Source organism: Urocampus carinirostris, chromosome 7 (assembly GCF_059441175.1).
Source record: "Urocampus carinirostris isolate Australia breed hairy pipefish chromosome 7, RoL_Ucar_1.0, whole genome shotgun sequence".
In the NCBI taxonomy this organism is placed as follows: Eukaryota; Metazoa; Chordata; class Actinopteri; order Syngnathiformes; family Syngnathidae; genus Urocampus; species Urocampus carinirostris.
The window spans coordinates 25,316,646-25,333,428 of NC_142355.1; the positions used below are offsets into that span (position 1 = coordinate 25,316,646).

The 16,783-nt window shown below is 40.6% G+C and overlaps 2 protein-coding genes and 2 non-coding genes across 4 annotated transcripts in view; 3 read left to right on the forward strand and 1 right to left on the reverse strand.

The window, feature by feature from the left end:
* Window positions 1-9,282, reverse strand: part of setd6 (SET domain containing 6, protein lysine methyltransferase) — an 11,288-nt gene extending 2,006 nt beyond the window's left edge. The window contains exons 1-7 of the mRNA XM_088340345.1: window positions 9,098-9,282; window positions 7,818-7,889; window positions 7,342-7,486; window positions 6,942-7,083; window positions 2,786-2,980; window positions 2,231-2,369; window positions 1,096-1,276 (exon numbers count right to left, since the gene is read on the reverse strand). Of these exons, the coding sequence (XP_088196471.1) occupies window positions 1,096-1,276; window positions 2,231-2,369; window positions 2,786-2,980; window positions 6,942-7,083; window positions 7,342-7,486; window positions 7,818-7,889; window positions 9,098-9,124 (901 nt within the window). The 5' untranslated portion in view covers window positions 9,125-9,282. The remainder of the gene's footprint in view (window positions 1-1,095; window positions 1,277-2,230; window positions 2,370-2,785; window positions 2,981-6,941; window positions 7,084-7,341; window positions 7,487-7,817; window positions 7,890-9,097) is intronic.
* Window positions 9,283-9,442: 160 nt separating this feature from the next.
* Window positions 9,443-9,514, forward strand: trnap-ugg (transfer RNA proline (anticodon UGG)). The gene has a single exon. It is a non-coding gene; the product is annotated as a tRNA-Pro (tRNA).
* Window positions 9,515-9,745: 231 nt separating this feature from the next.
* Window positions 9,746-9,817, forward strand: trnap-agg (transfer RNA proline (anticodon AGG)). Its single transcript has one exon. It is a non-coding gene; the product is annotated as a tRNA-Pro (tRNA).
* Window positions 9,818-12,335: 2,518 nt separating this feature from the next.
* The window catches only part of polr3b (polymerase (RNA) III (DNA directed) polypeptide B), a 41,313-nt gene continuing 36,865 nt past the window's right edge, over window positions 12,336-16,783 (forward strand). Inside the window, exons 1-5 of the mRNA XM_088340346.1 lie at window positions 12,336-12,519; window positions 14,871-14,903; window positions 15,080-15,136; window positions 15,356-15,420; window positions 15,879-15,954. Of these exons, the coding sequence (XP_088196472.1) occupies window positions 12,448-12,519; window positions 14,871-14,903; window positions 15,080-15,136; window positions 15,356-15,420; window positions 15,879-15,954 (303 nt within the window). The 5' untranslated portion in view covers window positions 12,336-12,447. The remainder of the gene's footprint in view (window positions 12,520-14,870; window positions 14,904-15,079; window positions 15,137-15,355; window positions 15,421-15,878; window positions 15,955-16,783) is intronic.

A 16,783-nucleotide genomic window follows, 5' to 3' on the forward strand; every position in this document is an offset into this window, starting at 1 on the left:
TAAAGTATCAAAATAGCATACAAATACAAAAAAATGCTTTTTTTTTTTTTTTTTAAAGTGATTTTTATTTTTAAATAAATATGATTACCTGAATATTGGGACCTTTCTGTTATATTTCATATCCATTACAAAAAGGAGCTAAGTCTTTAACTTCTGCAAAAACACCCAGGCGTTCTTCATATTGTATTTTTCGTATTGTCTTAAAAAGCACGTCCATGACATTTATAAAAAACATCGGGACGGGTTTTCACAATGTTCTATGGTTGATTAATGTTGGTTACCCAAAAAGCTACAGTGAATATATCTAAAACTGCAAGTCATTGATGCGATGCAGGTAACTTATCTATTATGCTTTTTGGCATGGTCTCGCGGCCCACAAACAATATTGCTGTGGGCCAAATTAACATGTTTCACGGATCCCTTAACCACCTGGGTCGTAGGGAGACCACTTCCTGTGGTGTGTCTTGGGCAAGTATAGCCTGGCGGCACCCTTTTTTGGTGTAAAGTGTAATCCCACTCTTCAAAGGTGAGCGGGACGGCAGCATTGACGGTGAGCGGTGTGTGATAATATTGATACTGAGGAAAAATTATTTTGTTCCGGAATTTTGGGTATAACATCTTACAATATGTCTTGTGATTCCTTTGAAAAAAAAAAAAAAAAAGGAAAAAGTCACTTACAGTATTTTTAAAACAATTCAATGACTGTATAATCATATAGTTACTTTAATTTCCTGAAATGAATGGATCATTTTATACATTGTTTATTTTTTCATTCTAAATGCTTATGTTTATGTATATACACAACAGATGTTTTAAGTACATTTAAATGGGGATGAAACTTGAGGATATTTTGGAATAGGCACCAATGTTTGTTTGATGCTTTCATGAATTTACATGAATCAAATAATTGTTGTAGTACCATGTAGTGCCCCATTGTGTTACAACAAGCCTGGCAGTAGTGAGCTCTATTGAAAGATGGAGCGTGATTAAACAGGAAGCTAAATTTTAAAATTCAGATGAAGAAATAAAATGTTAGGGTGGTTGAAAATGACATCACAGTGCTCATTTGTTGTAAGAACGCTAATCAAAGAAAACCTGTTGTGGCTGCTTTGTGGAGGTTGGCAATGGGGATATCTGCAGTCTCGTCCACATTGTTGGTAAACGGCTGAGTGAAGCCGTACATGTGCAACAACTGCCAGTTGGCCATCTGCCCGTACGTGTTGAACACCTCATCACCTTTTTTAATGGGGCGCACGCATACCATTTTCAAAGTGTCCTAAAAGAGAGGAAAATGTCTTTCAAAAGCATAGTTTTGGGGTTGCTGACAAAACACATCATAGGTACTGCATTAAGAAGAAAATAAGGGGGAAAGTAAGTAAAGGGAAACAAAAAAAGGTCATTTTTGATGGTGGGATTTGGTTCATATCGTGGTTTTGGAGCATCTTTTTTTTCCCTTCCTATATGTTTTTTTTCCAAGTTTATATTGTTCTGTAGAACACTGGTTCTTAACTGGTCTGACTTCAGTACCCAACATTACACCTCAACGAGAAGCTGTGACTCAAAGAAAAAAAATATTCTCAAATGTAGCCAATGAAAGAAATGTGGAATTTAAAGCAGAGATGATATATATTCATAATTTCAGATACAGTCTATACTAGCATTTGAGCCTAAGTTGCATACTATATAAGACTAAAACTGCTTTGATAAAGCCACATACTAAATGAAATGAAAAATATTATTGAAGCGTGAACTTAAACATTGATAAGTATTTAATTAGGTAGTTAATGGAGATTAATATACTTGTAAAAAGATAAAAATATAAAGTTTTTAAACCATTTATTGTACCTTCAAGCAGCGCTTCTGTGCCAGACACTCGTACATTATTTTCTTATTCCGCAATTATAGGCAGAAAAAGGAAATAATAACAACAAAATCACAACAAAATGAAATTAAGTCCCTTTCAAATGCACTGATTGACTGAACAGGAAGAAAAGATCGAGCAGGGTATTATCTCTATCCATTGTTAAGGAGTGTAATTGACCATCCGTTTATCCTTCTCAGCATTATTTTGCCAGAACACAGGCCTACGACCCACTGACATTGGTCCGTGAACCACTATTGGGTCCCGACCCGCAAGTTGAGAAACACTGCTTGAGATTGCTTGTGTTGTAAATGTGAGTTTCTTATTAGTATCTTGAAAAATAGACCAAAAAATGATTTGCTGCTTTACTGGCGTGAACTCCAGATTGGCATTGTGCTTGGACACGTGGTTGAGCATGTCAGCCATGGGGACCATCATAGGTTGATTGGGGGCCTTATCCTGCTCGTCTTCATCATCATCAGATTCTTCTTCTTGTGGCTCCTGGAAACTAAATAGAAAGGAAATAAGCTCCATGTATTGTTTAGGTTATTGTCAGCTAAACATAAACGGGAGAATTCAACTTTGTGTATCTCAAAGAACCATGTAACATTAGTTTGAAATCCTTTCAGCCTTTATTTCTAAGAAAGTGGAACTAAGCCAATGGACGACAGTTTCATTAGTAGGCCTTGGATTCAACAAATGTAGAAAAATAATACTCAAATGGACGATTATTTATCCCATGCAAAGAACAGTTCAAGCTTAGTGAGAAGATGTGAGCATCTACAAGGAGCATATATAATAAACTGCAACAAAAATAGGTATGAAAAATGTACATTCTATTGAAAATGATCTCTTTATGTTTATAATAAAACAGTACCATAAAACCTCATTGCAGTATTTGTATTTAAAGAAATAAAGTGTTACCTATACGCCATGACAAAAGCCACCAGCCCCATATAAAGCTCCAGAGTGTGTGTTTTGGCGTTCCACACTTCAGGATGCTTAGCAATAAAGGGCACGACCACATCTTTGTATTCCCTCTCAATGTTAGCCAGGTCTTTGTCCACCGCCTCTGGGATACCAGTTCCCTTTAGCAGGCTGTCTCTCTCGTCTTTGGACCTGAATGAAGAAGAAGGTTTTGGTCCATAAGAAAAAATTCACTGGATCCTTAAGTCTCGAATTAGAGCTTGGAAGGGTAGTTTAAAGACACAACACGTATTGTTGGTTTGCAAGTGTGAGATCTTGCGTCTAAATCCTAGACTTTATCTGTTGAAACTTTTTTTGGACACATTTAGGTTTGATCTATGTAGGTCAGGTCAGGTATGGGAGCACGCGCCGCTAAGGCACGTCGCCGCGCTCACCCTACCCCTCCACTCCGCCGCCCTTTTCCGGGCCATCACGCAGGCAGATGCCCCGGCCCTCCATGTATCCTCCCAGCTGCGAGAGCCACGATACACGCGGGAGACCCACTCGGCGGGTCCAGCCTCTCAGATCCCTAACAGAAAGGATTCGATGAGCTTAGTCCTCCGGCGGGACCCGCACCACATGTCCGTAGAAACCCAACTGGCGCGCCTGAATATGGCATGTAACACGTCCCATCTGCGCCTGTCGAGCACAGACTGCTGTCACTGTCTTGTACTACGGACAGACTGAAGAGATCTTTTCTTCCTCATGCCATGAGGATCTTTAACTCTACCCGGCAGAGTAAAAGCCCACAGTAAACCACACCACCTACATTGCATATTACCGAATCTTATTGCAATATGTATTCTGCGTAGCACTATTTAGTTATTCTATATAACACGCTACAGTGGGCATTTGCACGTCACACTGGATATTTGTATATTGTATTCTTTTTGCTTTATTATTGTATTGTTCTCAGCTCAGGGATGCTGCTGGAAATGTGAATTTCCCTTCGGGGATGAATAAAGTATCTATCTATCTATTGGTTTGACACATAGTCATTCTTTCGGTACCCGTAGATTCGCAGACGGGACCTCGTCACAAAGGAGTCAGGTCTACGCCTCAGGCCCTTGGTGAGCGACCAGTCTTCACAAGACTAAAGCAAGGTGGACCAAGGACCTGGACATGCTGATTTTTGTCGCAGTACTGAGATAACGGGAGTGTCACACGGTCTTGTTCAGCTAGTTCTTCTCCCCAAGTCAACGGGCGATCTCTGCCTCGCACAAAGGGGAACGCTGACCTAAGCTGCCGAGGTAGGTAAATCTTTCAACAATCTCTACCTTCTCACCCGCCACAGACAAAGGCTGAGTCCCATTCTTCGCACTTTCACTCGCTATGTGCCCTAGTCACTCGGTTTGCGCGTTCACGTGAAAATGGGGTGTGTCCCGATACTCTCAAGACCGAGGCAGAAGTGCCCTCAAACCATGTCGTAGCCACTTCAAGACCGAGGGGGCTCTCGACCTCACTTGGCAGCGAAGTGACTACCCAGAAGGCTTTGCGAATTCTCAATATCAACAAACTTGCCCGAAAAGGAACCGCACAAATGTAAGTAGTTTTCCACAACCACGCATGTATTTGCAACAAAATGTATTGAGATATCTTAGTTAGACGTAAATGCAATAGAAAATCGTATTTTCGCATTAAAACACGAACACTGCAAAATCGCTACTTTACGAAGTGCACTAATCTACCAAGGGAGCTGGCAAAAAAAATCTTCACGCTACAAACTGTAAAGTAGGATAACTGCAGAAAATCACGGTTCAGCCCATCCCTGTTTTTATCTTAAACGAGTCGTGCTTTGACATCTACATGGAGCAGTCAGAATACCGTTCTGGACATAGCGCTTGTTTACTGCCTACAATTTCGGGTGTCGTGTTTTATTTACAATATGATTCTTTCATGTGAGATCAGAATGCATTAGTTTTCATCATGCATTATGAGTAATGTCTCCGAATTTCTCGTGGAAATACAGTTGAAACAAACTACTATCACATAGTCCACTGCCTTCTCTGTAAACACATATTAAGTAAACTAATTACCTTCTCAAAATGTTGTCCAAATGTGGAGACAACTCTAAAGCATATGTGATGCTGGCCAATAGAAGGTTCATACAGCCATAAGAATAACATGTCATTTTTTTGTATCTATTCACTATCAAATAATTATCCAGAACACATCCTATAATTTCCTGTCTCATATCAACTTGTTGAGCATCCTATACACAGTTGTTTTTGTACAATACATCAGCATTAAGTAATTCTTGTTTTTTCCACCCAACCTAAAGGCCACTGTAGAACGTCCCGTGGAAGAGCTGGTCACCATCACAGCTACCACGCCATCCACACCACCGGGCACGTCATTGGCACCTTCTAATCGGGCGCCAAACCCCAAATCACCCAGAAAAAAAAGGAAGCACGATACACTCCTTGACTTTTTGAAAGCGGAGTCTGCCGGAGCGAGGAAAAGGCTCGAAGAAACTGTGGCCAAAACTGAGCGGTTCCCGTCCTTTTTGGGAAGCTCGTGGACAAATTTCCAGAACCGTGACATCTCTGCAATGTTTTCCTTTGTTTTATAAAAGGATTTTTTTTAATTATTATTAAGAACTCAATGAAGTTCCAGTTTGTGTTTCCAGCTTTATGGAAGTATTGGTATATTTTTGTTAAAATTTGTGACACATTATTTATTTACTATTATGTATTTTGGCCCAATGTGAGTTTGTTTTTCTGAAAGTAAACTATTATTTAAGCTGGAGTGATTTGTAGTTGTTTTCTGTCCAACAGTCACATAGTTCACACACAGTATCTCACATCATTATGAAATAAACCACCAAGGTGTTACTCAAAATGAAGATGTTTATTGAATAGTAATGCAGAAAAGCACATAATGCAAATGTGGGTCTGACTCCCAGAGCCTAAAATATGGCTTTTGGGCAATTTATTCCATATTAACTGTGGACAATTATTTGTACGGTGGACCAGGGAACCCTGAAGACCCGTGACACCACACGGTAGGACAGAGCGTGGACCAGCCAGTACACGTAGATCAGGACCTCCAGCCATGGCCCTGTTCCCTCTTTAGCAGCTCCTGCAGGGCCCACATAACCTTGCTCAACCTTAAGTCCTGAATGAGTTCTGACTCCACATCCAACCATAAGCACAGGATGGGAACATTCCTGTCCAACCTGTCCACGCTTATGGGACAGCCACTCTGGAACACAATAGATAACAAACAATTTAGACATAAATGTGGGCATAGAAAAGAAAAAGACCGCTTTAACTGTGATGTAAGCATCATGAAAAAATGTTGAAATGACCTTTTTATATTCAATGACAACTCTTTTGAATTAAATTCCTTATGAACTAAGGTTTTTGGGTCGTACAGGGAAGTTTGGTGACGATATTATGTCAGCTAAAGGGTCAGGTGGACTGTTCTTGTGTTTGTTTACGTTTCGTCATGTCACAGATTCAAGACCCCTACTATATGTCATAAAATGGCATTAAGATACTAATAAGTAGATTGCCATTTATGTCTACACAAACATAGGGTATTATGTGAACGTGCATTGTATGTTAACTCTTACTGTATTTGACCAAACGGGTTATTTTTTTAATGAGTGTACGTACCTTGTAAAGATGAATCAGCACTACATAGCGCCGAAGCTGTCTTCAGTATAGCACATTTCTCCTCCGTTGATTGGAGACACGGAAAAGATGATTAGCTTTCAGGCAATCGGTAATAACACAGCAGTAGCGGGCATTTTTAACGTTGCACGAACTCTCCAACTGACACACTACAGGTTGAGACTCGAGTTGTTTACATGTGACGTAGACCAATACGTCACTGAGGTCTACAGCCAATTAATATTACCGCCATCTCCTGGACAGGGGTGGAACCTTGCAAGTCTTGTCCAAAACATCTCCGCTTTGCACTTCACTCGCGGAGGGCACTCCTCTTCGAGGGACCTCACTGGAGGGTCCTCAGGGCCGAGTGAGAGAAATGGGATTGGGCCATAGAGTTGTCAGCAGCGTCCAACAAGTTGTACGTACTTCTTATGAAACGAGCAGCTGACATAACTAAATGTTTCAATCGTATTGTCTTGTGTCCGTTTCTTACTCACCAGAACATGGGTTGGTCTAGAGTCCTGAAGTCGGTCCACAATAAGAGGTAGGGTTTCCATTTGGAGTTCTCTGAGGTGTATTCATACAGCAGAGCTAGCAGGAGAGGAACCCAGCCTGACGTGCTCTCCAGGGAGACTTTCTCTGAGGAGAAAGGAGAATTCCAAGGATATTTATTAGAAGGCTGTATAACAACATATCCTACAAATGTGTGGATGATGTAAAAGTAATGAAAACCTTGTGTAGTTTCCGTGAAGCTAGCTCATATACACATACATTTGTAACAGTTTTTGGGGTATTTGTGACTTGGAAGTTGCATTCAACTACAGTGCACGGGTGTCTAAGAACTCAAAAATACGATTATATAAAAATCTGTAGTGCACCATCTGTTGCGATACATACCTTGCTCCAGCAGTGCAGAGAACTTAGTTGTACCCTGGTGAAGAAGGACTGATCTGGGGATGGTGAACAACACCTCGCCTTCCTCTATGTCGTCCAAAGCTAACATTCCGTAGTCGGCTACTGTGCCCTCCTTGCTCACCCGTACCTGAATACACAATCAAAATTATAACCCAACAGTTATCTTCAGCTTGCCTGCTAGGAAAAATATTATCCAATTGCATTGGTGAAACAATGATTTAGTTCCACAATATTTATTTCCAACTTTCACACAACTCTTTACACCTGTGACAAGAAAATTTCAATGATCTCTGACTTGACTGAAGAGGGCACATCATAAACCTGTGCAACCAGTGACACTTTTCCACAGAGATCCTGTTTTCAAGCTAAGTATAAAATTTGTCTCAATCACTGTTGACAAACACCAAGCTTACAAACAAAAGGAGGGAAATGGGATACTGATGAGTAGATCAATGCACCTTAGTACTGAGCACAAGACCGATTTTGTCGCACCATTGAAGGAAGTTTTGCAGAGGCGCATCATCATCAACCTGCACAGAAGAAAAATTAAGAAAATTGTCATGATTACACATTAATTCCACCTGTGCCCGCTCGCTGCTGGCTTCCTGATTGGTTCCCCGTCCTTCTTAAGCTCAGTCTTTTCACTCGCCTGTTGTCAGTCCGTCAGTGAACCTCTGTTTCTACAAGAGAAGCACTTTGACTCTGACTCCCGCCGGTCCTGCTTTTTGCACCCGTTTTCTACTCGTCCGTTCCTGATTTCCTTGTTTGTCGCTGGCTACGACCTGTTTTTGACCCCGACCTCCTTTTGCTCTCCCGTCCTGACTTACGACCCGTTTTTGATCCCGACCATGTTTTGCTCTTCCGTTGCGGCTTACGACCCGTTTTTTTTTTCCCGACCACGTTTTGCTCTCCCGTACTGGCTTATGACCCGTTTACTTTTCATCCCAACCACGTTTTTGCTCTCCTGTCCTGGCTATCGACCTCTTTTTTTCCCCGACCTCGACACCACGATCTCCCGCTCCGGAAGATTCACTTCCGCATTCGGAACTCGTTCCGATTCTGTGACGGCTTGCTTCCCGCGTCCAGCGAGCACCGGATCGCGGGCGCTGCCTATCCCCTCTATCTCAATAAACTTGTGAGTAAACGTTACGCGACTGGGTCTACCCTTTGTGCTGGTCGTGACAAAAAATCCTGGAGGGCGTTTGTGAGTCACAAAAATCCATTGAACAACAAACCAAAATGTAAAGGAATAAGCTAGTCGAGAAAGGGAGAGAGAGAGAGAGAATGAGAGAAAGAGAAAACAGAGAAAGAGTAAACCATTGTACAGTAAACATAAAACAGAAAATTTGCTCTTTTGGTCGTTTTTTAAATGCTTTTGTTGATATAAAAATACAGTACTGTATAGAGTGGTTTGTATCAGAAAGGGGAATAATAAAGTTTTATATTTATTTGTTGTTAAATTTTATTGAGTGTCAATAAAGTTATGCTAGGTAAAACGTGCTTTTACGCACATGTATGGATTCGATGTTAACTTTCTGCATGCAGGTAGTTGGCTATGTTTCAGGTAAAATTCAATTGTTGGTTTCATGTTGCTAAAAGTGAATCTCGTTTCATGCACGGTAATATAAGCAGAAAAGAAGTATTGGTAACTACAGCACGTGTGCTCGCTACTACGCTTCTTCCAGAGGACTGCAAGATTTCATTGTTTTAAATTAAGTCAATGTAAAAACAAACAAACCTTGGGTCGTTTCATTTCAGATGCCATCGTTCTGGTGCGTTCATTAATAATTTAGAGCGATAAAGATGCTTTAAAACAGTTTCGTTGTACAGTACATGGCGGGCTAACTCGTGAAGACGTAGAAAATTAACTCCGAATTAGGACTGGAAGGCAGCGAAATTTCCCTGCTTGGTGACTTCCAGGGTAATATCGATCTCCATCTACTCCATTTACGTTATTGTGCTCTTGACTAAAATTTATGAAATTCAATGTTATCATGTTGACCAACAAATAATTTCCTTATTGGATACCAGAATCCGATTTCAGAGACCGGTCAAGTTCTAAAATTCTCTGACACTTCAGTATGGCTCGTTGGTCTAGGGGTATGATTCTCGCTTTGGGTGCGAGAGGTCCCGGGTTCAAATCCCGGACGAGCCCTCCTTTTAAATTCAGAATTTTGGTTCTTTCTTTTTTTTTTTAGTTAAACTCTGTTCTCCTACCTAATCCTTTGGTCATTAACGCTTCCCTGATCAAGCATAATTTATATCAAGTGGGCAATTTATGTAATACCTGCCCGTAACAGTGCAGAGGGCGCTGTTTTTCAGCCTTAAATGGACTGCCACATCAACAGGATTGGAATTATTCTGAACAGCCTTTAAAGTAATCTGTGGCTCGTTGGTCTAGGGGTATGATTCTCGCTTAGGGTGCGAGAGGTCCCGGGTTCAAATCCCGGACGAGCCCTTTCTTTATGGATTTCAAGATTTTACATAGGTGGGTGTTATTTCATTTCTTTAGACAAATCAGGTGTATTGTTAGTTACACTGCATGAGGTCTAGAAAGGCAAATGCAATGTCCAATATTGTGGCTGTTTCTTTGTTTTTGTGTCTGTGTTTGTCTTGCTGTTGGTCACCCCTCTCCAGGGATATGACCTGGGTAGATAGATAGATAGATATATATATATATAGAGAGAGAGAGAGAGAGAGAGAGAGAGAGAGAGAGAGAGATTTGTTATTGCAACATCCGTTGCAGCCTGGTCAGCCTGGAAGGGGGTATTACTTCATGTGCGGTCCCTTCTCAAGGTTTCTTCATTTTCCTCATGTTGAGGTTTTTGAGTTTTTCCTTATCCTCATTTAGGTTTTAGATCAGGGGATGGTGTCATAATAGTCTGTGGTTTGCAATAATCTCTGGTCTGTGCAGCTCTTTGAGACTTCTTGTGATCAAGGGCTATACAAATAAACATGACGACTTGACATTATTTTCTGAATGCATGTCTAACTTAAACTACCGTATTTTCCGCACTATAGGGCGCACCGGGTTATAGGGCGCACCCCCAAAAAATAGTTTTTGGTCCTATATCTTCCATAGATAAGGCGCACCAGATTATAAGGCGCTACAATGGGAACGTCGACAAAACAATCAGATAGTTCAGTCAAACCTATTACCCCCTTAACATTCCCAAAGCTTGCAAAGAAGCAAATACGTGTCGTAGACACGTGCGGATGCGGTGTCCGTACAATGTCACTCAAATGCATCGTTTCAAATATCATTCGGAAGGTTAAAGTCTTGGGATTCAAGAAATGCCAACCATTCCTTAGTTTCTATTTTCTTTTTCGCTCGCAACTTTACTGTGCATATGACAATAAACACTTGGAATTGAGTTTAATTCACTCAACTCATCACAGCAACATCAAGATCGTTCTAAAACAAGATACCGGGAAAATATAAAGCCGCATAGCTCACCCAAGTTCTCACGTTCAATAAGGATACGCAACCATGGTCTTCTTACAACCGTGAGTGAAGTAAATCCAGGAGAGTAAAATATTTACAAAAGCAGACTAATGAAACATGTTTCTTTATGGCGTACTTTAGCAAGCTTGCAATTCACAGTAATCTTTTTCGGCCAATTGCAGGGTTTGTTTTGGCCCTCTAGCCTATCCGAGGCTCCAAATAACTTCAGCCAATAGCGATCGATTTAACTGATGATTGACACATCTTTTCGGCCAATTGCAGGGTTTGTTTTGGCCCTCTAGCCTATCCGAGGCTCCGAATAACTTCAGCCATTAGCGATCGATTCAAATGATGATTGACACATTGGTTAGCCAATGAAACGCCGGTATATAAATCCCAGCATACACCGCGGACTACTCCACGTTCGCGGGAAAATTGAGTCGGCGGCTGTTGCGTAAGTTGCGAGACCTTGCGACTTAATATTGAGCCATATATAAGGCGCACTGTATTATAAGGCACATGGTCAGCTTTTGAAAAAAATTAAGACTTTTAGGTGCGCCTTATAGTGCGCAAAATACGGTAATTTACAAACACTACCTTGTGAATATTGCCTATCTATATTCCTTATTACTATTATTATTATTATTATTATTTTATTTTAAAGTCTCATCATGTTTATCCACGGGTGTTACGTCTAAATTCTTGTGAATAATGTTCACTACATTGTCAATCACAATAAAGGCAATTATATTTTATTCATTTGTATTTTTTTGTTTATTACGAATTGAAATGGTACACCAAAATAACAGAGTTTTCCCCTATAATATGTTTCATTAAGGTTTTATTTGTTAGTTGCGTTTAGTTTTGAAATGGAACCTTATTTTCTATTCCCTTCACACGGAGGTTTTGCAATAAGACACACATTGATCGTTTCAAAAAAGGAAGTATTTATAGCTATATTGACAATTTTAAGTCCGTAATAGTTAAATCGGGGTCATGAGTTCGAACCTCCTGTGTAGAGTTTGCATGTTCTCCCCGTGCTTGTGTGGGTATCCTCCTGGCACTCCGGTTTCCTCCTACATTCCAAAAACATGCATGTCAGGTTAATTGGCCTGTCTGAATTGTCCCTAGGTGTGAATGAGCGAGCGAATTGTCTGTCCCTGTGTGCCCTGCAACTGCCCGAAGATAGCCGGGATGGGCTCCAGCAGCCCCGCGACCCTACTTGTTAATTAGCGGACAGATAATGGATGGATGGATAGTTTAATCGGGAGCAAAATTAAATAACAGAATATTGTTTACAAGTATTTTTATGAATTATCGTTTTTTAAGTTTGTATATTTACATTAGATCGTCCATTGAGTAATTAAGCAAACATTTTTTATCTTTCTATTTTCTATTTATTTTATATGCGAAATGAAAATTATTATTTTACATGCCAAACGACTGTGGGATTTTAGAATCATTTTATATTTTCATTAACCAAGCGGAACATTTCTTCGTATTATTAACGGTACGGAACATTATAGCGAAACACACAATCGTGGACATGCTGCATCGACTTCCGACAGCAATACAACACCGACACAATGTATTGGGAGTTATTATGATTATTTAAGCCATACTTTTTAAAAACTAAATTCTCAATGGAGGTGCTCGGCAGTGAGTTTTGTAACATCCCTCAGCAGGAATTGGCGGCTCCTGTCAACACAGTAGAGGTAAGTCAAACCACTCCGGTGTTTTCCTTGGTACAATTATTTCAGTCAGGGATTGGTTCAAATCAAACACGATTAACTCATTTGATTAACTAGTAGTTTTGACCTGGTGAGGTTAATCACTTCCCAATGCCCTTTTAATTCGACAGTAGGCTTATCTCACAATTTAAAAGAAAGCGCAGAAGATGAAACCTGGCATCAGCCATTGCAATTAATTAACCCTTATCAGTCCATACAAAACAGTCCATGATGATCACAGTTCAATATGAATAACTATTCGTTTAACACATGTGTGTCATCGATATGAACCTGTTTTAAATTACGAATTCTAGTTTGTGAGAAGGGACGGTGTAGAATTTGGGGTAATCCCGTGGCGACCTGACAAGATTTTAGAGCACACACACAGAGCACACTTTTCTTGCTTGTTGATACTCTATCTGAGTTAAGTTTTTTTTATACGATAAGTCCGTGAGATAATCTATATCAGGGGTCACCAAATTTTGGGAAGTTGAGAGCTACTTTTGTTGTTGTTACTGATTTGCGTGAAAGATTACGAATATGATCCATCCATCCGTCCATTATCTGCACCGCTTATCCTGAGTAGGGTCGTGTGGGAGCTGGAGCCCATCCCAGCCTTCTTCAGACAGTGAGAAGGGGACATCCTGAACTGGTTGCCAGCCAGTCGCAGGGACAATTCGCTTGCTCATTCACACCTAGGGACAATTTGTACCGGCCAATAAACCTGACATGCATGTTTTTGGACTGTGGGAGGAAATCGGAATGCCCGGGGTAAACCCACGCAAGCACAGGGGGACATGCAACTCCACACAGGAGGTTTGATCTCATGACCTCAGAACTGTGCCGCACACGCGCTAACCACTGCGCCGCCGTGCTGCCTGAGTATGATCTATCTATCTATTATCCACACTGCTAATATTCAGTTTGAATGTGGGGAAGGTGGAACCCATTCCAGCCATCTTCGGGCAGGGAACACCCTGAACAAGTTGCCAGCTAGTCGCAGGGCACACAGAGACAGACATGTCTCGCGCCCATTCACATTTAAGGACAATTTGGATCAGCCAGTTAACCTGACAAGCATGTGAGGAGGATGTCGGAGTGCCCGGAAGAAACCCCCACAAGCACAGGGAGAAACGGTAAACTCCGCACAGGAAGGGTGGTAGCTGGATTGGAACTCATGACCTCAACTGTGCTGCGGATGCACTATCCACTCACCTACCGTGCCGACTATCAGTATGACATCTATTTCTAAAATAACAATTTATATGTCATAACTAACTCTACATTCCTACCCTCACCTATGGTCATGAACTGTGAGTTATGACCGAAAGAAGTGGCTGAAATGAGTTTCCTCCGCAGGGTGGCTGGGCTCTCCCTTAGAGATAAGGCGAGAAGCTCTGTCATCAGGGAGGGACTCTATGTAAGGCCACTGCTCCTCCGCGTTGAGGTGGCTCGGGCATCTGATAAGGATGCCTCCTGGACGCCTCCCTCAGGAGGTGTTCTGGGTATGTCCCACCAGGAAGAGGCCCTGGGGACGAGCCAGGACAAGCTGGAGAGACTATGTCTCTAGGCTGGCTTGGGAACGCCTCGGGATCCCATTGGATGAGCTGGAGGAAGTGACTGGGGCTAGGGATGTCTGGGCTTCCCTGTTAAGGCTGCTGCTGCTGCGACCCAACCCCGGATAAGCGGAAGACAATGGATGGATAGATGTTATAACTATGTTATGACCAGGTTATCATTATTACAAGTAAGGTAAAAAAGGCTAGGTCAACCACCAAAACATCAACAGTTAGAAATCAAATTTCTTTGAAAATCACAGTGACCAATCACTCGTGATCTATTTTCAGAAACAAACTGCGGGCACTACGGTGGTGACCCCTGATCTATAATTTACATAGACATTTATATATTGGTAACTTGAAGATGGCTTCGAAACGGGTCGGCGTGATTCAGATGATTCACAATCTGTTTTTCAAGAGTTCACTTTAAAAACCATAGTAATGCCATGTACTCATCATGTCACAATAACATTAGTTTCATCATTTTGCAACAACTTAATTTAGTCAATAATTTGATTTTGATTTCTAAGTAGTACAATGGACCAGATTTGTAATGTATTTTGTACTTATTGGTTTTTGACAAATATTTACTGGACTCCATGCGTCTTTAAATTAGGGACACAGTCCAGTTTTGAGTGGTTGTCTAATATATTACTTTTTTTTATCTCATTTCACATCAACTTTTTACCATTAGTTATTTGATTTTGCATGAAATATTAAAAATCAAAAAAATTAGTGCTTGTTTTATGTTGGCCTAATATATGTGAAATTCCTCAGGAAAAATGGAAGCTGTTGCCCGCCTTCTTGAAGGTAAACCACACAGAAGTACCATTTTCTAGCCCCTATTCAACCTATTTAAAACTCTTAGCACATGTATGTGTGTAACCTGTTTTGAATACAGTACTAACTGAAACATGCAACTTCTCTGAATCAAATTGATGTATCACATTTAAAAAAGACCTGAATATTGGAGATCTGTTTTTCAGGTGAAGGGTTTGGTGAAGCAGCACATCGACTCGTTCAACTATTTCATCAATGTGGAGGTAAAACAGAAGTCGGGCAGTGAGTTTGTGTGTGATTGTTTGTTTTTGCACTTACCTTTTAGTGTATGTTCATGAGTGAAAAGTGTGGCTCTTGCCTAATAGTGTGTGTATCTGTCAGCGTATTTCCAAAAGCATCCTTCATTGTGAGGGATTTCTTGTGTCCTTGCACTTGTGTACTTTACTGTGTAACATACAAATCTTCAACACTCCTCTCCACAGATCAAGAAAATCATGAGTGCCAACGAGAAGATAACAAGTGATGCGGATCCAATGTGGTACATTAAGTAAGTAGAATAATTGATTTTAATTTTGATTGATTACAGCACGGTGTACTTTGAAAGGAGTCTTTAATCATATTGTCAACTCTGCTGTGGGAGCGATAGCTGGCAATGTCATCCAGATTGGGCAGAGAGCAGCCAATGATTTTCTGAGCTGTGTTGATGACTCTGTAAGGTTCCGTAGACGAATAAGCTAAGAGGTTCCAGTAACCCTCTCTAGTTTCTATACTTAAATTTCCTTTTTTTAAATCATCTAAACAGTTCTTTCTCTTTTATCTCTTTGAATCTTGTCCTTGATTTAGATAGAGTAAGTCACGATAGTCTAACCTACCCCCAAATACATAGACTTGGTATTTACCGAGATACAAGCTAAAAGTATTTAAATTACTTTGCATTGTTTAACGTGTTTACTTTATTATTGCTTATTTTTAGAATCTTTGATCAATTTTTACAATTCTCTGCAGGTACCTCAATATATACATCGGTATGCCTGATGTTGAGGAGAGTTTTAACGTAACCCGGCCAGTTTCCCCTCATGAGGTAAACCACACACCTTGTAGACGTTAAACAGAATATGTTATAACGCATATTTTGAAGGTTTAAAGTGAATAATTTGTCATATTTATGTATCTGATATATTTGTTTTACCAGTGTAAAGGAAATCGACTTTATATGTTAATGTTAAGTCTAATCTACAATTATCTTCCAATTATTTAGAAAATGTCCTAATTATTTACTCCTTGAGCCATCCAATTTGTCTTTAGATATGCTATGATTTGCTATCTGATGTACTTGATACTTAGTATATCTTTATTGTGAAACTTAATTTTACAAATTAGATGTGGTAGGCCGTTTGTCTAAAAAAGTATGTAGTGGAGAAGTGGTGGGAAATGGAATGAGAGGAAGGCCCAAATATGGTTGGATGGATGGAGTGAAACATGCTCTGGGTGTGAAGTCGGTTAATTTAATGGATGCAAGGGTGTGTGCTAGGGATGGATGTGAATGGCGAAGGATAGTTAAGAATGACTGATATTGATGAACATGATGCGGAGGGGGTAAACCAGTGAATGCTGTCAGGCCTCTCTAGTGATGAAGGGTTGCATGGCACAGCAACTCACCCCTTGTTGTGCTGTGGGAATATTGTTCGATGTCAGGTTGGAAAGAGCAAACGGGAATGAATGTCTGGTCAACGTGCCTTTTTGACTCTAGCCACCGCCCAGAAGGGGGATATAGCTTCGGTATATTGACTGATTGCTTGTCTGATTGATTTGATTATAGACTATCCTTGTAATAAAAACCTATTGGAGCTCTTCTCCAAATGTGAGTTCAAGTTTTGTTCTTTAATTCAAAATGCTTTGTAGATTAATTT